The sequence below is a fragment of the Trichoplax adhaerens genome, genomic scaffold (assembly GCF_000150275.1).
Source record: "Trichoplax adhaerens TRIADscaffold_1 genomic scaffold, whole genome shotgun sequence".
Lineage (NCBI taxonomy): Eukaryota > Metazoa > Placozoa > Uniplacotomia > Trichoplacea > Trichoplacidae > Trichoplax > Trichoplax adhaerens.
The window spans coordinates 5,468,287-5,494,411 of NW_002060943.1; the positions used below are offsets into that span (position 1 = coordinate 5,468,287).

General features: G+C 33.2%; 3 protein-coding genes across 3 annotated transcripts; 2 read left to right on the forward strand and 1 right to left on the reverse strand.

The window, feature by feature from the left end:
- Window positions 1-1,280: 1,280 nt before the first annotated feature.
- Window positions 1,281-12,577, forward strand: TRIADDRAFT_51865 (uncharacterized protein; the record flags this gene model as incomplete). Its single annotated transcript, XM_002107859.1, has 22 exons — window positions 1,281-1,479; window positions 1,619-1,744; window positions 2,369-2,761; window positions 2,980-3,159; window positions 3,238-3,363; window positions 3,520-3,648; window positions 4,879-5,130; window positions 5,329-5,448; window positions 5,571-5,744; window positions 6,337-6,453; window positions 7,044-7,637; window positions 7,850-7,990; window positions 8,394-8,605; window positions 8,730-8,937; window positions 9,118-9,231; window positions 9,872-10,071; window positions 11,123-11,257; window positions 11,476-11,549; window positions 11,742-11,782; window positions 12,043-12,142; window positions 12,261-12,360; window positions 12,476-12,577. 22 exons carry the CDS (start codon window positions 1,281-1,283, stop codon window positions 12,575-12,577), a joined length of 3,837 nt encoding a protein of 1,278 aa, XP_002107895.1.
- Window positions 12,578-17,541: 4,964 nt separating this feature from the next.
- TRIADDRAFT_36957 (uncharacterized protein) lies at window positions 17,542-22,928 on the forward strand. Its single transcript, XM_002107860.1, has 21 exons — window positions 17,542-17,598; window positions 18,222-18,386; window positions 18,571-18,692; window positions 18,876-19,109; window positions 19,269-19,427; window positions 19,525-19,666; window positions 19,756-19,816; window positions 19,900-20,043; window positions 20,183-20,289; window positions 20,362-20,489; window positions 20,577-20,664; window positions 20,755-20,920; window positions 20,994-21,099; window positions 21,205-21,314; window positions 21,405-21,517; window positions 21,599-21,767; window positions 21,856-21,950; window positions 22,043-22,169; window positions 22,258-22,376; window positions 22,483-22,597; window positions 22,691-22,928. The coding sequence occupies exons 1-21, from the start codon at window positions 17,578-17,580 to the stop codon at window positions 22,756-22,758; spliced, it is 2,559 nt and encodes an 852-aa protein (XP_002107896.1). The 5' UTR covers window positions 17,542-17,577; the 3' UTR covers window positions 22,759-22,928.
- An 892-nt stretch (window positions 22,929-23,820) lies between these two features.
- TRIADDRAFT_20201 (uncharacterized protein) lies at window positions 23,821-24,450 on the reverse strand (the record flags this gene model as incomplete). Its single annotated transcript, XM_002108648.1, has 1 exon — window positions 23,821-24,450. The coding sequence occupies one exon, from the start codon at window positions 24,448-24,450 to the stop codon at window positions 23,821-23,823; it is 630 nt and encodes a 209-aa protein (XP_002108684.1).
- Window positions 24,451-26,125: the final 1,675 nt, after the last annotated feature.

The following is a 26,125-nucleotide window of genomic DNA, read 5'->3' on the forward strand; positions in this document are numbered from 1 at the left end:
ATACTATTGCTTTAGCCGCGATAATCTTTATTGAAGAATATGGATAATTTATAATTTCATGCTGAGGAATGAAAAGATCACCATATAATTGCTATTAGGCCGTAATGGTTCCTCTTCGCGGAGTTCAATTGATCTGGATTATTGCCTTGATAATCTTACCTTTCCTATGTCATCATGTTACGACTGGTAAGCATTGAAAATGAGAAAAATTAGATAGCTATTACACTAATACTATGCTATGGACATTCTAGCGTACTACTACTACCACTTCTACCCATCAATTCTTTCATTTTTTACGGCGCCATTCATTTGATCAATATAAACTCAGTAATATTGATCAAGGACTAATAAACTGAAATTAATTGTAAAATATAATACTACTTTTACCTTTCAGTAAGAGCAACTCTAGAAACAGAGTCTTTATGCATTTTGTAGTTACCTTTGCTACGCCCAAATTGTGGATTTTTTTGGCTGTAGCTGTAAAAAACTTTTCTATGCTTATTTTTTACTAACGGAACTAGTGCGACTGTAAAACACTCTGAATACCTTTCAAAAGTTTGCTCTAGTCAAAGCCATAGAATAAAATGGTAATCTACAATTATCAGGGAAATTATAAATCCGAATGAAACAAGAATAAACTGAAATGCTCCTAGAATCTGCAATACAGTCTTCGTAAATTTCTATTTATGAATTCAACCTATAGACAACAGCATATAGTTATCTAATAGTGGCTGTGGAATACTTTTTTCCTCTCATCGCTTGACTGGTTCAACTTTGGCGATATATAGTGAATTCTGTATGTGCTTTCAATTTACTCTTGATTTATTCGGAGTTGATGATGTTCCTTTAGTAGTGGTTGTTAAATACTTAAAATATCGCAATACCGTAAAAAGGATAGGTATCTTATATAGGCTATCTCTAAATACATATTAATCTACATAATTCCATGTTAGGCTATAGTGCTGTATTTAATAGGACGGCAGCACCACGTATTAATTACGTGTGTATAAATATACGCTTATAAATGGATATATATCCAATTAGATATATGATGGCTACACAACTATACATAAACTACTGTGGTTATATGTAGATTTTAATAAAGTTATTCACTACCGTGCGATCTAATTAATGTACTGTAGATTTCATTTTACATTTTATCCTATGGATACAATTGACGGTTATGACAAATTGCCCTATAAGTAAATCGCTGCCTCTATGCTAGTCACTGTAGTTAGAATAATTTATACTGTATTCTATAATTAATATGAATTTCATTGATGTGCTATCCTATTGGGATAATTATAGCAGATTGCCCCGTCATTAATTCTCTACGTCGTGGTAAAATCCAGGGTAGTGGCATAACACCTGGTACTAAATTAACTTTCCTATGTAATCAAGGCTATCGATTAGTAGGAGCAAACGAGACTGAATGCCTCAGTTCTGGCCAATGGTCCAATGCATTACCTGTCTGCAAAGGTAGAGCAATAGCGCAGACGAAATTTTGAAATATCTGCAGACTTTCAAATTGTGTATATTACACTCTTACATTTCGGAAGATGTTGGTAATTCACTATATAAATATTTGATGTCATTATTCGATCGTTTATATATTTAGACATTAACGAATGCAAGGAAGGCCTAGCAAAGTGTAATGTCTCGAGTTGCATCAATAAGAATGGTTTCTACCAGTGCCAATGTGCACAAGGATACGTGTGGAATCGTAAGAATGAAATTTGTACAGGTAAAGTTATAGAGTTTAGTTAGAAGATTCTTTATTGTTTCAAGACAGAGGTGTTACTATTCGTCCACTGCCTAGATTCCTTAAACTAAATTAATCCTAAGAAATGGCCTTGTCGAGCTTGACATGGTAACATTTTATGTAATCAATGAGAACTTATCTTACTAATAATGCTCATTAGACCAGGTGGTATGATACATCCTCAATCCAAAACATTCTCAGCCGTCGTCGATCATAGATCATATTTGTCTATGCATTCATCTATAACCATTAAATATTGCTTACATTTAGTACAATGGCCCAATTTTATTTGATATTAATGCTACAATAACTAACTGTGCTCATTAGACCAGCTGTATAATATACGAGTTTATCAATCTAATATATTGTTGATCTTCGATCAGGGATATTATTTGTTTTTCTATTCTTCCATAACTACACATTGCTCATGTTAAGACAGTGGTCTATATTTCATTCGATATTAATGCCTTTATTAAATATATACGTACATATGATGAATGTGTTCTAGAGGCATACATTTTATTTGCCGATATCCTAGATATACGGTCTATATTATTGATGCTGTTTATCGCTTGCTAAAGTACTTTTTGGATTATAACATTGTAGATATAAATGAATGTAGTAAGAAAAATCGACCTAAGAATTGTCCAGATTCTCGATCTGGCTGCACCAATTTACCTGGTGGATTTAATTGCACTTGCACAGGCGGCTACGTACACTTTAATGCTACTTTTTGTCAAGATATCAATGAATGTACTAGCAACCTTTATAACAATATATGCAATCATAGTCAGCATTGCATTAATACGGAAGGAAGTTATCAATGTATTTGCAAACAAGGTTATAGAAATTCATCAACGACTGGTTGTAGTGACATTAATGAATGCATGGAAAGTAGCCATAATTGCACAAGCAATCAACAATGCATCAACGTCGGTGGCAGCTATAGCTGTCAAGAACTATCGCTATCCAGTGAAGAATTGCAGAAATGTGCAGCAAGTAAGTTGAATATCGGATTGGAAAATAGCCTTAAGCTGTTTAAATGTGCTTATAGTTTTGTATACTGATATAGAGGTAGTAGAGTAGGTAAAATACGGAAAACTATTACCATAACAGTTTTGTAGTCAGTAAATGGATGAACTAATTATAACTACAATAATAATTGACAATATAAGAGAAACTGTATTAGTTATTTCGACCATTGCTGTTACTTATAGGTAATGGTAGTACTTGTCAAGCAATTACTCAATTTCAAGACGGCTCTGTCTCTGGTAATCGCTATTCTTGTGGAGCTAATATTTCGTTTACTTGCAATAGTGGATACTATCTTACGGGTAGACCTATTCTATACTGCTTATCCAATGGAAGCTGGTCGCATTCCTTGCCAAACTGTAGTGGTAAAGCAAAAATTTCGATTAAAAAATACTGAAAAATTATCGTCTAGTTATATAAAAATCGCATATTTCTTTTGGTAGATGTTGATGAATGCATTAATAATAAAGATGATTGTCAAGCACCAGCCTTTTGCTATAATACTGTTGGCTCCTTCCAGTGTCAATGTCCGGCCGGTTATAAAATCGATACGAGAACAACTTGTCAAGGTTTTACTGCATTCTATTAATCTTCTCTTTACACTGCATAATAGCCTATCCATCGTTATGGCTGCATAAACATTTCATTTATAAAGCTATAACAATCGTGTCCTCAATAAGTAGAATTGATTAAATCCTTATTTGATTCATTTATATCTGCAAAAGATATCGATGAATGTTTCCTCAACACTCATAAATGTATTGCTCCTGCTACATGTCGTAATCTACCTGGCAACTATGAATGCCAATGTCCTAATGGATATGTTCTTGCTAAAAATAAGCTGAGGTGTAAAGGTACAGTATTGCTTAATTAAGCATTTACCATAATTTTAGATGCTAGCGATGAGAATTACTCAGGATTGTTCATATTTCAATGCACTTTATGAGTATGTATTTTAATATAGAGTCTACACTAGTAATAAGAATATCATATGTATAGGCATCAGGCATCTGAAGTTGAAATATTTTTAACGATAAATTGGGATAATTAAAGTGCTAATAGTGGAATATACTGTACATTTTTCAAATAAAATGAAAGTAACACTGCTACGGAAAGTAAAATATGTATCCAGTGTTCTATAACATTTGGTATTATTAATCAGGGTGTTTAATAAGATCTCAATCACCCACAGTAATTGCTTAAACTATTAAATTGCTGCAATTTTCAAGGTAGTTGTATATTGCAAATTTTATGGTCTTTATTTACAATAAACGATCTGCTTTAGTATACGATGAACTCTTAGGTTTGGTATACAGCACGATATATTAGTTAGCGATCTATATATGTACCGTACATTCGTTTTATAGAACCAACAGTACGCAAGCGGATGTATATGGGTTACTTCATAAATTTATTATTCTGCGAGTATAGCTAATTGGCTGAAAAATAGTAATATTTTATTATTTCTTAACTTTGGATTGCTTACATTAATCAGAAAGTGGTGTTTGGATTATTAAAATTTTCTTCTTCGTATTATACATGTTGTGGTGGACTTTTTAAGCTGCGGGTGTTGACCAAATGAGTAATACTTAAAGTCGTTACTAATTTTTTCGTTTATAACTATATATTTTCATCAGCTAAAGGCTGCCAGTATTAACGATGTAAATAGCATTTTAAAATTTTACTGATGTTTGCCTTCATAAATAGAAATCTTGATTCACTGGATTGCCAAGGCTAATCTAGAGGAACAGCAATTAGAAAGTTGCTAACACAGAATCTCAGATGCTAATGCTCTACTATCTTTCCGATAAAAATGTGCCAAATACATTCTATTAGATGATTACATTTCCGTTCATCTAGAAAACTTTACCAACAGCGATAATGTTAATTTTATCTATATAAATGCAAGTTTTTGTTCATGAAAATGCCATTACCGATGTAGTAAACATATTAACTTTAGGTTTATATTTTACTATCTTAATTAAAGGGATATTTTATTCCGTTGTTATTTTATCATTCTTGATTAATTATTTCTAATCGATTCTTAAGCAAAGTTTGATTGTAAATGAATATTTTCTCAACAGATATTAACGATTGTACGAAAAAGAACAATCCTTGCCATGCTCAAGCGACTTGTACTAATCTACCTGGCTCATTTAATTGCACTTGCAATGCTGGCTATACTGGGGATGGATTACATTGCGAAGATATCAATGAATGTAATAGCACGATTTCCTGGCCGTGTTATCCACATCAAACTTGCGAAAATACTTTAGGCTCTTATAAATGCGATTGCCAGGAAGGCTACCGACAAATTAATGATACCACATGCACTGGTAAAGAGTCCTTGATGAATTTTAGATTATTAATTTCCAGAATTATACTCTGGTATCATGAGATGAAATTATTAAATAAACTCATTCCATGCATTACCAACCTCTTTTTTTATCTTATTACTACGTGATATAGCTCATCACTATACCAATTTTCTTTCATGTTGCTTATATCGGATATTATGGTTGTTACAATTTCAGATATTGATGAATGCAAGATCGGTGTAGCTAGGTGTTTTGCGCCTTCGTACTGCCAAAATTTACAAGGCTCGTTTTATTGCGCCTGTCCTGCAAATAGTATACAGCCAACAAATTGTAAAAGTAAGTAAATTTAATGACTTTGCCTAGTCATTACAATTCCTAAATGATGGAATTGTCTTACGGATTATGTCGTATTGATAACTAAGCGAATCTTGATCGTTACTCCTTTCTTTCTGTTAAAGAAATTACATGTCCAACGGTTACTTCTATTTCCAATGGTAAAGTAGTAGGAAGTGATTATTCAATCTTTAAAAGCCTTGTATTTTCTTGCGATTCTGGATATGAGTTACAAGGAAGGCACAATATTACCTGTATGCAATCCGGAAATTGGTCAAGCCCTATTCCTAAGTGTCAAGGTATGAATTATTATAAGCAGGGACTGCTAGCGATAGCAATCTTAGTAACTACAAGTCCTTCCTTTATTGATAAAGGATCTCAATTGCCAGTTATAGTTGATATTATTTCTTCAATTTTAGAGACTTATTTCCGGATTATGAGGTGTAAATTTTATGTTCCATGCTTGTATCTAGATTTTTCACTTACTCTTTTCTGTTTGGTGCTCCTATAAATTTGTCATTTTTATCGTTATAAATTACATCGAGTAAATCTGTAATAAGAATTTAAACAAAGATCATTATGAAGTATTAGGAATTAAGTAATCATACACTATCGGTATAAATACTATCTCAAAATTAACTTGATTGTTGGAAATCGACTGAATGAAGATCATGTAGAGTGTGCTGCTACAGTTATTGACAAATATACGAGTGTGAGGGTAGCATAATGCCTATAAATTTAATGTCTATTTCCATAATTTTCTAGAATTGGGTCATTTCTAATGTCTAGACAAATAAATGATTATAGGCTTCATCTATCCAATCTATCCAAGACATATTGATTAGAAGGAATGGACTATATTATCATTCATATTTATGTTATTCTCTTTAGATATTGACGAATGCAAGCAGCAATTAGCAAATTGTCTAAATACGTCATATTGCGTTAACACTGAGGGTTCCTATCTTTGTGAATGCTATCCTGGTTATGAAACATCGAAATGTATAGGTAATTTTTAGAATTGGGCATATAAGTCTTTCGCTAGAGATGTTGGAGTACTTTAAGCCTAATTGTAATGATCAAGGTTACCATACACGTTATATGAATGTGCTAATAAGAATTATAATGGCTATTTATTGCTGACATTAATATTGTACAAAATTAATTGATTTATGAGCATAATTTGCTAAATAATTCATATTATGATGTATGCGACTTCTACTAAGTACAAACATGCAATGGAATATAATCTCTTTAATATACGGCTGTACTATATCAACTTTATATAGTGTATGCAAAATTCATCAAAATGTAGTGATAAATTTAAATTTGAATAGCAATGCTATATTTTCTGTTATTAGCCACAGATTTGTGTTTTGTGGCTGTTGTAGTAAATCTAAACATGGATAGGTTGTATACAATTCAGTACATAGGCTTGCAAGAATATGAAAGATTATTAATATGCTTTATAGTATTCAAGAGTTAATTACTTGCAGTAATAAAATATTATTCGATAGCATTTATAGTAGTTGAGATATGATCATATTGTGAATATTCGTAGTTTCCTTTACTTATATAGCGTTATTCCCTATATTTAGACATTAATGAGTGCGAAGATGATGTTTGTGAAGCTAATGCAAATTGTCAAAATATTCCCGGCTCTTATATTTGCACATGCAAGACTGGATTTGAGGATGATGGAGATGAATGTGTCGATATTAATGAGTGCTTGGAATCTTCAATTTGTCCAACTAATACTAGCTGTCAAAATACCATTGGATCTTACAAATGTTCGTGCTCAGAAGGCTTTAGGATTGAGAATGAACGATGTGTTGATGTTAATGAATGCTTGGTAGATGGATTATGCAAGGAAAATACCAAATGTGTGAATACCATTGGAAGTTATTCGTGTCTGTGTCTTGCTGGATACGCTGTAGATCTAGAGGGAGTTTGCAAAGGTGACTTTTACTCTATTGCTAATATTATGTTAATTATAATCTGTCAATTTTCATATCAGAAATTATCGGAGAATTGTAATTGCTATTTTTTAATGCTACATTATAAAGATTTGAACGAATGTGAACAGGATTCACATGAATGTGGTGCTAATGCAGATTGCGTTAATACTGTTGGCTCCTACGAGTGTGAATGCAAATTGGGTTATTCTTATGACGTTGATCAAATTTGTAGAGGTAACAACTTCAATCTTGACTGTAATACGTTGGATAATATTTGAAGAATCTGTCTTTGTAATTACGACGGCAGCTACTTCGCCATAAGAAATAAAATTAATGTAATCGTGATAGGGAGAACTTTAAATTGCAGCGCTAATATTGCATAGTACTGTACTTTACATATAGTGAATCATCTTTTTAATTTCTTGCTTCTTTCAAAATACTATTAGACGTAAACGAGTGTAATAATGGCGAAGCTCAATGTCTTCCTAATGAAGGATGCCGCAATATTGCTGGTTCCTATCTCTGCATTTGTCCTAATGGCCTAGATCAGTATGAAGTTGGCGATGGATTTTGTCCAAGCAGTACCGGTGTGCATTGACATTTACGCAACAAGATATGAAAATAGATTAGCTAGTTACGCTCTGCTCTTTCAGTATTGATCAAATTAATTAAATTAAATTAAAGTTGCAGCTATTAATTCAAATTTTATAATATTCGTTTATATATTAAGGCTATCCTGCTTAGTAATGGTAATTGTTTATAACATGTCTTACCACGTAATCAACTGTTTCTATTGCTATTGCTAGTATCGGTATTTCTATGATAGAGATTTTGACTTAGAATTCTTTTATTTTAAAACTTAAAAGAATCTCGAAAAAGTAATTTCGTCTTGCCCCATTTTAATTGTTGTTTTTGATTATTGATGAAAGTAGAAATTATTCAGCGTATGAGAATTGACTAATTTTATAAATAAATTGACAACATCCATAGCATCTACTGGAACGGCATCTAGTCCTAAAATCATAACAACATCGACAGGCATTCGTGCTACTCCTGGTACTGGTCCACAAATTGGAGATGTAGGAACCATTGTTGGTATTGCACTTGGATCGGCATCCTTTCTAGTGATGATTAGCTTTGGCATATGGAAAATTTATAAAGCCCGAAATCGATCTCGTCCGTTAATTAACTTTGATCAGACAGTAAGTATAGCTACCGCAAATTACCTATTGGCTAGAAATTTCAAAGTATTGAAAAATGTTCTCTGAAGTTGATTTCCTGGAGAGAAGTTAAGAAGCTTTAAATTTATTGTAATCCCATAAATAGGAAATGACAACAACTGCAGCTTTTCCAATTGAGCTGGAAGTAGTGACTGATTTGCCTGAACGAAAATATCTATTATTGAAAAATTTTGGAATTGAGATCAATAAAACCATTGGTAGGGGAGCATTTGGTGAAGTCTACAAAGGTGTCGCAGCTATCAAATTAAACGGCAAAAAATCTACGCATGATGTTGCTGTAAAGCTACTAAGAGGTGCATTTTCCTGATTATGTAGTACTTGTCAAGCGGATCACAATTATCACTACTTTATTATAAATTATCTATCATAAGGGAGGCTTTGCTGGATTTATGTTATTCTGAGATGATAATAGCAATCGTAGGAAGATAAATCTCCTTAGAGCTAAGCTGAATGATTTAAATGGCAATTTCTAGATACTGCAACCCTACTGGATGTAAGTAATTTTGCAATAGAAATTGAGGTCATGCAGCTGCTTGGAAATGAAAGTCCCCACATTATTAAAATGTTACATTGCTGCCATTCGTCAGGTAATTCAAGTATTGGAGTTACAGTTGTACATCTGCTGCAATATGGAATCTTGTCTCCTTATGATACAATTGATATATGTTAATCTTTATTTGAGCCTAGCTTCAATACGATATTTTAAAAGAATAATAGGAATTATAAGATGTCATTTCCTCGTGTTGGAGTTCCTAAGTGATCACTAGAATCAAAATCGCACGAACTGAAGATATTTATGATACCACTACTCATTAGAAGTAGGCTAGTTAGTTATGATGTAATCAGTTAATTAATAATGTAGTGGAATTCATCCAAGATGCTACACTAAAACCTAGTTCTTTCCCATGAAAATACTTGTAGTGACGGATTAAAAGTAATAAATCTACTGGTACCAGACTAACAGTAAATGGCTATTAAGTACTGCCCAAAACATCAGTTGATTTAATTATAAAATTTCGTTCAATAAAAATTGAGATACAAAAATATTATTTGAGGACCCTATAGAATTTCTAAAATTTTGCTGACGGGAAAATAGATTAAATTTGAAACCGTCAAGAATTGAGTAGAATATAAATATCGAAATATAATTGCAACAACTTTAAGTAATTTTACTTATTGCATATTTTATTTTCTTTTATCATTAAATTGCGTACGGAAATTCTATAGAATTATCATATATCGTCATGGAATATGCAGAACATGGAGATTTACTGCGTTACTTACGTAGTCATTCTGGATTTGGAAAGGAAGGAGGATACGTTGATTATACTTATATTGCACGTACCGACAAAGATTTATCTTCAACTGAAATGACGAAATTTATATGGCAAATTGCTCAAGCGATGCACTTTTTAGAATCTAAACTAGTAAGTCAACTGATTTTAGAACGATTTACGGTTTTAAGATCTACATTGGCAAGAGATCACAGGAATGACAGTTAGAGGGGCTTTTTAAGTCCTAGTACTTTTGCACGATATACCGAGATAGCTCATCGTACATACTGTATAGGTACTAAAGCTATTTATAGTACTAGCCAGTTACGCTTTTCATCAAATAAATCTTAACTACCTAAACTAAAATGAGATATTTAATGATTGTACAGTTTATCTGAAGTAAAATATATTTTCATTAATAATGTCTAATTAAGATTAGTTATTATCTGCTTAATAGATAATAATTTATTCATTTAGTAATTTAGGGAAGGATGGTTGAAAATTGAATCATCTTTAAATTAAAACATATAATATTTCAGTGTTAATCATCGTGTGAAGATGGTTGAATGTTTTAGATCTTCTTTAAAATACGTATGTAATGATTATGCTATAATTTATTCGTAGTGAAACATATAAAGATAATCAGGCATTAGATTACCTTCATACGGGAGGATTGACTATCTAAGTACATATAAACAGATTGAATGATAGTCGCACCATTTTGTGATCTGTAATAATTCTCAACTTAAATAAGGTACTCAAATGATCAAATGTCGCAATATTTTCATAATATGAGACCTAATTACTCGCGAAATAAGGCTAAAACGTGGCTTAATGATAAATTAAACGATGATGATGATATAATTTCTGTGATGTTTAATAACTCCAATAGTGTATGTAAATAGTTAGATATTGAATTACTTTCTTAATATAAGGTTTACCTGTCTAGTAGTTTTCAGCTTTTTACAATGGTCTATTTTATGAGGTATACGAAAAAGACAAGATATTAAATTGATTAAAGTTAATAGCGTAAGCCTACTTACCTAAATATAATTGGCAAGTGACAGCAATTTCACTTACAAACCGTCTATCGTCGTAGTAGGAGATCAGTTGTTGTACTAAGGTCTAAAAAGAGAATGCGAGTGCTTGGAAACTAGACTTATCGGATCCATCGTAATGAATTGTTTGCGTGATATATTCGTAGATTATTCATCGTGATTTAGCTGCTAGGAATATCCTTTTAGCCACTGATAGCCATGATGGTATGGTTTGTCGTTTATCTGACTTTGGTCTAGCACGCGATGTCTCTAAAATTAAAGTATATCACGAAACCAACAAGGTTTGTACTTTCGTAAACGGTATTTCAAAATGAATCTCTACCCACAACATTTACATTGATCCATCAGTATCGATACTGGTGTCTATAAGTCAAATAAAATGGTGATGACCATGTTTTATGCGGGTTTTTAGCACCTTTTATTGATATCTCTTATAATCATATGTATAATTTTATATGTTATATATCTATTGCTAAATTGTTATATCTATACTCTATAGGAAGTTAAGCTACCAATGAAATGGATGGCTTACGAATCTATTAGGGAAAATCTCTATTCCATAAAAAGCGATAGGTATAGTAAATTCTATTTGATATCAAGTACGTTTTGAATTATTATTAAGTAATCAGATGCTAAACTTTACATACTCAGGCTTGAGCTATAAGAAATTAATAGCTTATTTCAGAGTAGTTTAGTTAAGATTTTAAATAATTTGTATGTTACCTGCTACTTTGGCAATAACATTTATGAACTTTCACAATTTAGATGGTCGTTTGGTATACTTATGTGGGAGATTATTACCTTTGGTAAGAATAATTAGCAATACTTTTGCTGATTATCTGCATAATTTGAAGCTTTTTGAAGGATAACATTCCAATGTTACGTTTTTATGGTCCAATTTTTTAGAAGAGAGCTTAACGTCATTAGTTGCATACAATTAATATAGCAATAATACATTATATACTAAAATTTAATAGCAAAATACTACTGAGATTTACGGTAAGCTGCCCTATAATTAGTATTAGCACGAAACTGGCTTTTTACTCATGTAACTACTGGTTTGTAGGTGGGAGACCCTATTCGGAATTTCGTAATCCAAGACAGTTGAGAAGTGCAATTATTTCCGGCCATCGACTTGCTAAACCGGATCATTGCTCTGATGAGATGTAATAAATAATATGATAGTGTAATTAATAGCACAATTTTGATACATTGAGAGCACAAGGTATTTATTTTTCAGTCAGTAACCTTAATAAATAAACATTTTATTCTAAATCGGAATAGTTTTGAAATTATGACTTCATGTTGGGATGCAAATCCTGATAATCGGCCTTCTTTCTCCACGTTGTTGGATAAATTGGATGAAATCATTAATGATACAGAGGTAGGCATTCATTTTTATTCTTAAATTTAACATCATGGCGGCAAGAAATGATTTGATATGGTGTATTGATTATCATCCTTGTGTCAATTTGGACATGATATCATTGGATATTTAGGGGTATTTATCGATGGATCAATTCGATCCAACCAATTATGTTTATCTTGATTTCGATGATGAGGATGAAAATTTACGGGAGGATGTTTCCACGCCGGATTAAGATATTCATCGACTACTAAGTTTGCATACTGTATTATCATTATATAGGTAGTTTTTTGTTTAAAGTACGGTATGTAAAATTAATTTAAGTTTATTTAACATTTTGCGTTATTCTATATTGAAGACCCATGTAATCAACGAGTATGTCTGCGTATTGCAAAGTAAATAATCACTGATTAATTATGGATGAGTTCTTTTCGAAATATTTGTTTTACACTTTGATAATAAACGTGTTAAGTTCTTCATTAACAGTACGAGTTGTGCTACGGCATCTCAATCTTTATTTTATTTCATTCCATTTCATTGCAAATTAAGATTACAAGTGCTATTAGCCAGGTTTTACATAATGTTTTTGTGGAATTGAGTATCATTCGACAGGAAGTAAAGATTTGTTAATGAGCTTAAAGTCTTAGATGGTTGTCAATATATTTAGCAGACTTTTTATCAGTAAAATTAGAAGAGAGCTGTACACGTATCCAATTACTATTATTCGATTAGCAATAAAGTTTTGTTGGAGATTACAATGTAAACTGGTCAATGGGTGCGTTAAATCTGTTAATAGAAGCTCGCATATTTCGATCGACAAGAAATATTTTTTAATCCTATTTATAATACAAAACTGTTTAGAGACGCCATTATACCACAAAGATCGGTATTCACAAAATTGGCATAATCAAGATGGATAAGATAAATTGTGTTATATGTGCGAGATGATACAATAATAAATTAATGAATCTTATATGCGTATTCATTCTACTCATGCTATATAAAACTAACGATATCAAAATAATTATGAGCTTAAAAAGGATCAACATAGTGTGTGTGAATAAATACAAAATTTAAATAAAGCCATAAAAACAAGACCGGAATCGTCAAATTAATAAAGACTTTAAATGCTAACATATTCCATCCAATTACTTTATCACACTAAAGCTATTGGTATTGGAACTAGTAGCACATTTATGATGAACAAGAGACAATAAAACTTGAGATACACAATAATAAGAGGGTAAATAAGATTAAAAATTAATAAAGACTTCACGTAAATCTATGCAATTTACTTATTTACACAGTAACAATTAGTAACTCAAAAATCGGCATAAATAAGATAGAAAAATTCAAGACAGGACATAAAAGATAATAAAAACTAGCTGATGCAATTATATACATATTAATTATCAAATATTCACTCACAATATGCAACTAACCTATTAGCACAGTATAACCAATTCTGAATTAACTAATTAATAAGTTAACAGATTAATATAATTGTGATATTTATCAGCGATTCATTAATATTTAAAAGCTATTAGTTATGATACTAACAGTTGTTTATCTCCTCAAAATTGCTAGCTAGTTTTAATTTTTGTGTCTACTGAAATAATTCATTTCATTAGTTTTATTAGCAATAGCTGTAACTACATCTGTAACATGGTGGATAAATTAATGTTATTGGTGTCGACATACTAACCTTAATTACTTTTAAATCATATATTAAAATTTGAAGGCATACTTATTAATATTTGCCTTTACCGAAAAAAACGATTTCCTGTACTAATTGACTGAATTTGAAAATTTAAGCTAGACTCTCACAGCACTATAGATATTATAACAACTATTTACTCGGTTAAAGTATTTAAAGACCAAATTTTAAGGTTATTTTTTACATATAAACACTTTAGATATATTGATTGCCTCAATCAATGCATTTTTTACTTTATTTTAGCCCTCAGTAAATATCCAAGTGATTTAAAATTCTACAAACTATAAGATTGATCAAAATTTTTTTGAAGACAATACTCTAATTAATAACCGTTATCCAATATAGCTAGTGATATACTGATAAAGGCTGAGAATTTTCTAGTTAAGGATAAAGAAATTTGGCCTCTTTTATTATCACAATTTTTAGAATCTCATGTATACTGATTATTTATCCGAAGATATTGTACTACATAAATGAATCATATCATATGTTTATTGGTAGTTTTAATTGTTATTTTACTACCTAGTAACAACTAACAAAAAGCAAGAATAGAAAACCCGCAATTCGTCAATCACGCTTTAGTTATTTTTAAAATTGAGATCTATCCGATATTTGGTTTTTATTAGCCTCCGATTTCAATACCAGATTATTGCAGTTTATTATCAACAGATAGGATTGTATACCGTATAAGGAACCTTAAGGTATTTTTCATTAGATCGAGTGCAATAGTATTATATAATTAACCTCGCCAGCTGCAAGTATCAGAAAAAATGCCACATTTTAACAGATTCTAAGTTCCGCTATAGGAAGTAGCCGTATTCTTCTTTAATATCCACCTAAATAATGATTGATATCTTGAATACGCTTTGTTAAGAATTAATATTTTGGTAATTTACCGTTATATGTTAGAAAGAAAGAATTCTATTTGGTAAATAGAAATATTTCTTGAACTCGATTAGTTTTACAAATGCAAATTACTTTTCATAAACCTCTATAGAAATTAGGTCAATTGCTTATTCGATGCCGAGTTTTCATCATGTACAATTGTATTTCGATATGTACAGAGGTCACGATGAGCGAATTTAAAATGTAATCGATGTATTCAATGGATTTCCCCTACTTTCTTTAATGCCATCAATACTGTCGGTTTTCTTTTGGTAATAAGTTATGTTGATCAAGTGTTCACTCCGATTCTAGACGTACATACTTCAAGTTCAAGACAGAAAATATCTTGAATAAATTACCATGCCGCTTATTTTGACAAGAAATATTTAAAAGATATTGATAAATTCATTCTATAACTAAATATTAGTCAATCAAACAATATCTAGAATAGTTTCATAAGTGTAGTCTTGCATTCTGAAGTCTTATTAATAACAGCCATAACATATGACGCTATTTCAATGAAAAACAATGCGTAATATAGCTTTAAAATGATTGTATTATATTGTTAGAATAGGTACAGAAGTATCTATCGTCTGGTGATGGATTGCCTCCAACTCGACGCATAATAAATGTATGGAATGCATTTTTCATAGCGTAGATATTGAAGCCGCCCGATTACTTTTTGAATGGGCCTCGTCTTGTTAGAATACGTGCAGCAGTAACTATCGTCTGCTGATGGATTACCTCTAACTCGACGCATGGTCAAGCATTGCTAAAATAGCCTTTCCTTTTTATTAATCCTTTCGCAGTTCAACTATATACAGTACTGTATATATAGGTTACGGCCAAAACCCGAAGTTGGCCAATACGCGTATTGCCCGGGTAATATTGGCCATTACGCGTAGTGCCCGGGCCAATACGCGGACTTCGGGTTTTGGCCGTAACATATATACAGACTAGTAAATTTGTAATTTCAATACAGACTGTGCTTAGCTATGCAGTCGCCTTTAGTATACGTTGAATTTGGATGATAATACTGTATACCATACTATGATGATGCTCAAGATTGAATTTATGCTTACTCACTGCTTACGGAGGAAATTTACAGCAGTAGTGTACACTGTACAGTATCGTACGATTTGGGCCACTGTAGTTGAGTGTAGAACAGTACTGTAGAGTAGAGTGACGCAAGTGGTGTCCATCCATCCAGTCCAGGTGTACCGCATAAAACGAATCAAAGAAAAGAAAGAAACCTCGGTAGTAATTTCAACAGTAAAATACTATGGACTACGAAAAGGAAAGAAAGAAGGACGTAAAACGGCCATCAGTGCAAAATTATGTCGAGGCCTATCATTTTTTCCCTTCATTCTACTATACGGTAGCAATGAAACCGTCTACCATACTGTCCAAAACCAACTTAGCAGCTCATTTGGATTTCCATCGCGGACAGCAAGTACCTTACGTATACAGTACTGCACAGCAGTGTTTTTACACTAGACCGTTGCGATGTTTCAGTGGTACCTATGACGATATTTGGAAGAAAGCTAAACGGTCGGCTTTACCCCTTAATAAAACAGTCTATAGGACTGTACCGGTACCGGCATACCTTTGCCTTTGTTTGAGGGCCTTTGTACTGTACAGTCCAGTCCATCATCAGTACAGTACTTTGTCATCGTACTGTACACTGTACTAAACTGTACTGTGCAGTCGGCACACCGAGTCATCGGCCATGACGAAATACAGTACAGTACAGTACAGTACAGTACAGTACTGTACAGTGTACAGTACAGCCAGAAGGGGGAGCACTGTACACTGTACACTGTGCAGTGTACAGTATATTGCATGCTACGCAGAATCATATCACTTCGTTTCGCTGCGGACGACACAACATCACCTGTGATATTATCCAATCCAGAAAGGAAAAGATGGCCAAAGGAGAAGAAGCACAGATTCAAGTTTTATCCGATGATAAATCAAAGAAATCGGAAGAGCCTAATGGTAAAGAGATTAAAAAGGATGACCCTGTCGAAGAAGAAGATGAAGAACTGGTGAGTTATGGATAGCAAACAAAGGCTAACATGGCCTTCATTCTACCTTTCAAACTGTTGAATGCGATACTAAAGCTTGCACTACAGTCTACCATCGACTGTAGTCAGTCTACTGACTGGACTTCTACTACTAGTCTACTGTATAGTAAGGGAGTGGACTTACGGGACTCTTTTTGTCCATGACTCCACGCTTAGTAGCGGTTCTAATTGAAATCGATCAGAGGAGACAGTATTGAATGAGCAAGCGATATTCACTAAATTAAAGTGATGATGGTGTAGTTGAACCATCAGATAATTAGAATCCATTTTTAGATTGATACTACGATCTGCCATGATCAATCGTTCGAAGATTGTGAGAGAGAGAGAAAAAAAATATCTGGTAGCCATGGTAAAATGGAAACTAGATACTTTTTTTTGCCTGGCTTGGATCAATGAGTGGATACTGTATATTTACGTACCATAATGATTCCGTGAAGTTGGCAGATTATTTTTCCTGATCGTATACAGCCAATGATTGAAATAAGTGTATCTATAATTGTTTGCTTTTAGTCGGAGGAAGATGAACAGTTAAAGGAAGAATTGAACATGTTGGTTGAAAGGTTACAGGTAAGCACGATAGTCATTTCTACCAAGAATGGCGTACTCAAGCACATCTTTTAGGTGCATAACATCCGCACAATAGTTGTACTTGTGTAATATCCATCTTTTCCATTTCATGCATGACATGACAAGACTGTAATATAATCGAGGTTGTACTATATGCTGAAGAGTAATAGCGGACTAACTGCACTTTAGAAGGTAAAAAAAAAAGAAAACTACGACAGCATAACAACGTGGATATAGATTATACTTACTCGCAGAATAAAAGTTGAAACACGTTACATGTGTAACATCGTCTTGCAGTCATGATCATATTATGTCCTGAAAAACAGTAAGGCATGATATAGCATGTTACGCACCAATAGAAGTAGTCCTCACTCGCCGGCGTAAAGATCAGTAAGCTATACGTAAATCACGTTATTAAACAGTTCGGTAATACCTTCAGCTAGTCAATAAGTAACTAATGGACCTGTCTTGTTTTAGTTGTAAGATTATATCATTGCTTTTTCAAACATCATTGCAATCATTTCATAAATTCATACGTACAAGTTTGCGAATATACTATTAGAGTAAACAGTGTACAGTACAATAGTACATTGACATTCACCATTTTATATCATATTGAATAGGAGGATAATGTAGAACTACATAAACCTGCTTTGGAAGCATTAAAGACTCAAATTCGTACGTCAACAAGTTCGATGACTTCCGTTCCCAAGCCCTTGAAATTTCTTCGTTCTCATTACCCATCTTTGAAAGATGTATATGCTAAGATGACTGACAACGCTAATAAGGTTGACAAATTATTTCAATTTATTTACTACTGAATAGTCGTTAAATATCTATCGAGTAAAGGCTAAATTAAGATACTGTCTCAGCTGCATAGCACATTGAAGAAATAGTTTACCATTCAGCGTCATGATGAGCAACTAGCTTTGCTAGTATAACTAATATTATTATATCTTTACTACTTTATAGAAATTTTTAGCTGATATAATTTCGATATTAGCTATGACACAAGATGAAGAAGGCGAATGTTTAAGGTATTGTTTGCTAGGATCTGTTGAGGATATTGGAAGTTGGGGCCACGAATTCATCAGGTATGTCCCGAAATGGAATGGCGCCTAGCCATCAATGCACATTCAGTCAGTAGGTCTTTAAAAAGTGATGCACGATGCAAAGTTCGTCAAATATGTCAATGTTATATGCCGAAAACAAGTTGCTGCTATCATGTAAACTGACTCTACATCTTTACTAATAACAACCAACAATCGTTATTTTAGGCATTTGTCAAATGAAATTTCAGTAGAATATTGCGATCGTGTTTCAAATCATGAAGACATGAAGCCAGAAATTGACGATTTGCTTAACCTTGTTCGTCAAATTGTTCATTTCGAAATAAATCATAATGCTATCGCTGGTGCATGTGATATCTTAATGGAAATTGAAAGGACCGACATGCTGCTAGATTATGTCGACGAATCCAATTACGATCGCGCTTGTCTTTATTTAACAAGGTAGTACTTGATAGCTTTTTATTATATTCTTTTTATTCATTAAATACATTTACACGTAGAGTTTACGACTCAATGACCATCACGATCGTTTATCAATTCTTTATCCTAATCTACTTATGATGTATTGACTTTTTTTTTTCATTCTATCTGAATGATTAGTTGTGCCAAATATTTAGTCGAGCCGGAAGATGCAGCGTTTCTAAAAACTACTTTAAGAATATATAGGAAATTCAATCGCTATTGTGAAGCTTTGCGTATTGCAATCAAATTGAACAACATGGATCTTATAACTGAAATATTTTCTGAGTGCAAAGATGAGTTAGTAAACGTTATGCTACTAAGAAAGCTTAAAATGTTTCTACTTCTGAAGCGAGTGACGTTACCGAAATAATTGTTGAATTATTTTTATTCATAGAATTGGTCAAAAGCAGATGGCGTATATATTGGCCAGACAGCAAATTTTCATAGAATTAAACAACGGCGATATTATCGATGAATTATACGATATTATGTCTAATTCAAATTTGAATACAAATTTTCTGTCATTGGCGCGTGAGGTAAAATAGAGACGAGTTTTGATTATTATACGAGCAAATATGATCTATTCAATCAATAATTTACATGGAGGTATAATTTTGAATTGCAGTTAGATATTATGGAGCCTAAAATTCCGGAAGATATTTTTAAGAGTCACTTAGATCCTAACAGTTGAGTTATAATGTATTCCAAGTTAGCAAAGCTTCTCAGTATTAAGATCACTTGTATATTTTATTATGTTTCTATCACATAGGATTATATGATATTCGCACAGTAGATTCTGCGAAGCAAAATTTAGCATCTTCTTTTGTTAATGCGTTCTTAAATTGTGGATTTGGAAGTGACAAAATCATGGCTGAAGATAGTAATAAATGGATCCATAAAAACAAAGATCATGGTATAATACAGTTCTTATTGACATACTTGAATACAAGAAATGTTGCTATTATTGAATCATACGTTATCCATACAACTTGTTGTAATTATATAACAGCCTCTATGAGAAATGTGATTTTGTTCTTTGATTCCACCGATAGGAATGCTCAGTGCTACTGCATCCATGGGACTCATACAGTTATGGGATATTGACGCTGGTCTTACCCAAATTGATAAATTTCTATATGCGTCGGAAGATTACGTTAAGGTAGAGTATTGGATGTAGTTTATGATAAAGTGACAATTCAGTTAACATTGAAATTGTATCTTCATTGTTAAGGCTGGAGCCTTGCTGGCATGTGGGATAGTGAATAGTGGTCTTTACAATGATTGCGATCCAGCATTAGCTTTGCTATCGGACTACGTACTTCATAATAGCTTAATAATTAGGATTGGCACCGCGCTAGGGTATACTACTGAATTTCTATTGGTAATGACATTCCCTAGAACTTGGTTAAACTAACGTCTTTATCTTCATCTTATGCATTGACTTAGTCTTGGTATTGCGTATGCTGGGTCTCATCGTCGAGACGTTATCAACCTACTAATACCTGTGATCAATGATCCTAAGTCTACATTTGAGGTACGTGGTAACCTACCATTACTATCAGTTTTTACACTACTTACTTGTATTGGAGGATGTAGTAATATGGTTTATATCTACTTTCGGCAGGTTTCTTGTAAAACGGCTCTCGCTTGCGGCTTAATTGCTATTGGCACCTCTGATGGCGATGTGACAACTGCTATTTTGCAATTCCTTATGGGTTGTAAAAAAGAGCAATTGAATAAAGATGCAAATTCCATTTTCTTGATCCTTGGTCTAGCTTTAACCTACATTGGTAACAATTTCTGTCATGATAGTATTTTAAAAGAGTTTGTTATCTTACATTGAGAACTGATTTTATTACGTAGGTAAAAGAGATGCAATTGAAGCGCCTCTTGCAGCCATTGAGATGTGTCCTCAACCCTTTGAAAAGTCCGCTGGTATTTTGATAGAGTCTTGCTCACAGGCCGGTTAGTAGTTTACCGCACGTGTATTAGTCAGCTCTGTCAATGGTTAATTTGGACGAAGAGTAGTGTTCAATTAATTGCAATGGAAATTATATATTTCGTATATAGGTAGTGGAGATGTTTTAAGAATTCAGACTTTACTGCAGTTCTGCAGTGCACATTATCAAAAGGACAAAAATGATGAAGATGACAAACAATCGAAAGATAATAAAGATAAATCAAGTGATGATTCTAAAAAATCTAGTAATGATAGCAAGGCTACCGGTGATGACGCTAAGAAAAATACTGCCGAAAAGAAGTCAACTGATGAAGATAAAGATATTGATTATAGTTCTACACAAGCAATCAGTGTGATTAGCATCAGCTTGATGGCAATGTGCGACGAAATTAGTAGTGAAATGGCTCTTAGAATATTTGGGCATATGGTATATAGCCTAATTTATCTGTTCGTATTTATAAAGGACAAAACTCATTAAGAATTGGTGCATTTTGTAATAATTTTTCAGTTAAGCTATTGTGATAGCGAAGTTAGAAGAGCAATTCCTCTGGCGTTAGGACTGTTGTCTGCTTCAAACCCTCAGCTCGCTGTTGTTGATACCTTAAGCAAACTATCTCATGATCATGATACGGAAGTTGTACACAATGCTATTTTCGCTTTGGGTATAGTAGCAGCAGGTATTACAAATAAGTATAAATATAGTTTATGTTGTAATTACTTTAATTGTTGTCTTTCGAGCCATTATACTATTGTGTTTGTCCGAAGGTACCAATAATGCTAGAATCGCAGGAATGCTACGACAACTTGCACAGTATTATTATAAGGATGCAAATAATTTATTCATGGTCAGAATTGCACAGGTAAGGTGTATTTATATTATAGATGATATAATAATCAATTAGATTCCTTGACAATATACGCACAAGTTTTACGTTTGGCTCTGTTGGTTTAGGGATTAGTTCATTTAGGGAAGGGAACTATGACTGTCAATCCGTACCATTCCGATCGTTCTCTACTATCGCCAGTTGCTCTTGGAGGTCTCCTCACTGTACTTTGTTGTATGCTTGAAGCTAAAGAGAGTATGAGCAACTTTTTATCGCTTTGAATTAGTAGAGTGCGATTCTTTAAAATGGCGATACTAAGTATGCGGTTTATTCTTTCCTTTAGCAATTTTGGGTAAAAGTCACTATATGCTATATTGTCTCGTCTGCGCTATCCATCCTCGTTTGTTAGTAACATTTGATACTGAGTTGAAGCCTCTACCAGTTTCTGTTCGTGTGGGACAGGTAATAACTTTAACGATGATTGTACTAATAGTAACATTTTTTCTCAAATAAGGTTCGCTCAAAGTTAGCAATTGATGTATACTAACTCTTTAAATTATTGCAATAGGCTGTTGACGTTGTTGGACAAGCAGGAAAGCCGAAAACCATTACAGGTTTCCAAACTCATACAACACCTGTTCTCCTTACTCATGGTGAAAGAGCAGAGCTTGCGACGGATGAGTGTAAGTAGAGTTTTAAATTTAGATTGCTATTTCAACATTTTTTCATCGTTTTGATTTTAGATTATAACAGATTAAATCTTTCTCTTGAATCAGATATACCTGAAGGGACAACCTTAGAAGGGTTTGTAATTTTAAAGAAGAATCCCGACTATCAGGCCTGATGGAGTGCTCTTTGTTCTACATATGTTCTTATTTGTTACTAGTTTAACATTTTTGGTAAAATTTTAAGAAACTTTTGTTGATGTAAACCTTTCTTCTATTCTTTATGGCCGACTTTCATTGTATCCAATTATGATGTCCATTTCAAATAATAAAGATTTCGATCATTGCCATAATTATTTTTGAGTTACACTTGCGTTATATATATATATTACAGTAGCGTAACACATCAACATTCGTTCATGTTATGTTATAATGGTGTCATTAAATTAGTTTCACTGTGAATTATCTTCTAAGATCATGAACGGTAGAGTGTACTCGTATGTGGTTATTATTTGAGAAATTATACTTCCCGTGATTGAGTGTAATCGTATTATAATTATACTGTAGTAGCGGTACAGCACTCCAGTACTCCGGTATGCTCGCAACGGTTTGAATAACTATAGTACGCAGATAAGCGTTCTGAAAAGATTGTGTAGTAATCCGTAAATCAAAGAGAGGAAATGATAGGCTTGTGAGATGCAATAGAATTTTTTTTATTTCTTTTTGGCTAGAACAAGTATTCAAGAAAATTCCTTTAAGAACACTTTAATATATGCTGTATAACTTAAGGTATACCATCATATCGAGTTTCCAGACAGCATTTACTTACTATTCGTCAGTAACTATCCATGGACAATATATGAATCATATCATTTGACACTAATATTACGTTAATAGCGTTGAAAGTAATCCATTTTAAGCTTGGTTAATGCCTGTACTCGTAAGACTATGTTTAGGCAATTGGTGTATGAATTCATGGATATAAGAAAGACTCGATAACAGTTGTTACTGTAGATTGTCAACGACAAGATTGGATTACAGATGTACACTTTTATTTAGTTGTCTAGGTGATAGCAATATATTGTATGACTATATATCGTATTACATAGTACTGCATATATATATTATATATATATATATTTACATATAAACAAGATTGGATGTGAAGTACAATAATAATAGTAATATTACATAAAACGATGTCGACGTCAGTCCATGAAACAAGATTGGATCAGTTATCTTTATTCACTTTGGGTTGAGATGAGGCCTCGAGCAATATCAGTCATTCTGTCATATTTGACTTTACTTTTGTCTAATTCACGTTGTGACCATACTAATAATTTGATTAATTCAGCTACTTTTGTGGAAGAATTGCAGTCTTCTTCCTCTAAGATGGCCGCATTTAACTCACTAGCTACTTTTTGACGTTGAGATGAGTTTAATAAATCAGAAAAGGATGATGATTCTGGTTCTTCAAATGCCAGCAAAGCCATGGTTCGTTCTAATTCTTCTAAAAATTGTGGATTTTCTATCCCGCGATCAGCTAAGTGAGTTTGAGCAAAGTCTAGCGCTGTTTCGATGTCTTTCTTTCGTATCAATTCGATTAACTTTTGTTGCTGTAAATGAAAATACAATTGTGGATTGGAGTCGAGAATGTCAGGATAGACAGCATTGACTAAGTAGATTGCGGTCGAGATATCGCCATCATGGACAGCATTGGTGATTTTCATTCTTTTCTCTAAGCTATCGGACGAAAGTATAGGAATTGGTGTACCACTTTCTATTTGAAATTTTTCCGCAGCCTCTTTGTATCCTTCTGTGACAAAGTAGTTCATAATAAGACGATTGAGATCGCCCCTTTGTACCTCCATGACAGTTTTTTTTGCCCTTTTTTTCCGATCTACTGTCGGTTACTGGAGTGTTTTCTTCGATGATGGAGTAAGTAAAATCCACAAGAACAGCGGTTGTAAAGCTTTAGCAGAGTTGTGTCAGTCCAGGCTACCGTCCGCTGGAGCTCATAGCGTACGTACTGTACAGTACATCGTGTTCGTTGCGCGTCAAGCACAGGTTTTGTCTCTTCTCCAGTAGGTATAGTGCTCAAACCGCTAATCTTCAAGGTGCTCCTTCTATAGCGTTGTATCATGGAAAAGAAACCTGTATGATTTTAACAGGCGGCTTGTTGTTTTGCCTACCGTGAAACTTCACGACTTGCTAATAAAACCCATACAATATGGTCCTGATAAAGACAGTATACTGTCCATACTAGTCATGTCAGCACTGTACTGTACTGTACACTTTTACAGTGTACAGTGTACAGTATACTGTGCACGATTGGCTATAACACTGTAAAGTATGTACTGTAGTGTGACAGTCCAACAGTCCGGTATGTACATTGCACAATGGCGATGTCCTCCAGAAAGCAAATTTGCAGCAATTCGATTGATTTATTTTCGGTTTATTAATAGCTATTTGTCTGTTCTATATTGCATATTCAATGGCTTTGTCAGCAGACTTTGCTTACTTTAATCTGATGGCATTTCAGCTCTTGCCAGTGTTAGTAAAACGCTAATCTAAACTCACAACAACGGCAGGAGTCATTCATTCAACTTTGTTGGAAAGTATCTTAGTGTAGTAAAGTGATCAAGTCTCGACTTTCTATTTGTCATCCATTAGAGAGTTAATATTAGCGACAAAGATCTGATTTTTACGATCATAGGCTTCATACTGTTACTGCTGAAAACATAACAGTTCATGGCAAAACTACAGTTGAGTAACATTTTCATTGGTAGTCCAATCTAAATCCAATTCCTAGATATCAAGTATCCTAGGCATGGACTACTAAATTACATCTAGTAGTCCATGATACAAGGATTGGATATTGTTGATTCTGTAAGAGTTGAACTAAATTGATGCTACCTCGACGTTGCTGTCTTGATACTTTTACTCTCGATAACGGATTAAGAAAGTTATTACATGCAATCAAATGGTGCTATACGGTGCAATAACTTATCATTATAAATCATCTCTTCTACTATTTTTTGATAAGCTAATTAGCATACAGGCTATAGTAAAGTAGTTGGCCGGTGCCATTGAGTTTATTAGCAATGCATAGTAGGATGCATGTTGCTATAGCTAGCGCTGAGTGTACTGTATTGGACTTGGAGTATAACCCTGGTCGTTATGCAACTATTAATAATAATAATATCCATCGTTGAACCATTAAGCAAAAAAAACAAACACTATTCCGGAGAGATCGAGCCTGAACTTGGTGTGCGAAGAGGAAATTAGCTACATCAAATCAGTAGCCATCAAACTCATCACAGGCTTATTACGATACTGAAAATCAAGGAATTATCAACATAAACTTGTGAGATACTTTGTTGTTGGGGCTCCTATTCCTTGATAGTTAACATACTTTATACAGCAGTATAAATAATTACAATTAAATGAGTTTGTTATATTCTTGTTGATTGAAACAAGGCTTAACTCCTATTGAGTGTATATTTCTATATGAAACACTGCCTTAATTGGCTTCTTGATACTGCT

What these genes read in the sequence shown, in the direction of transcription:
- TRIADDRAFT_36957 (XM_002107860.1), top strand. Translation starts at nt 17,578, where the DNA reads ATGTTGGTTGAAAGGTTACAG. An exon ending in TGTTGGTTGAAAGGTTACAG is followed by an intron (nt 17,599 to 18,221) that starts GTAAGCACGATA and finishes CATATTGAATAG; the next exon opens with GAGGATAATGTAGAACTACA. An exon ending in TCTTGCTCACAGGCCGGTTA is followed by an intron (nt 21,100 to 21,204) that starts GTAGTTTACCGC and finishes GTATATAGGTAG; the next exon opens with TGGAGATGTTTTAAGAATTC.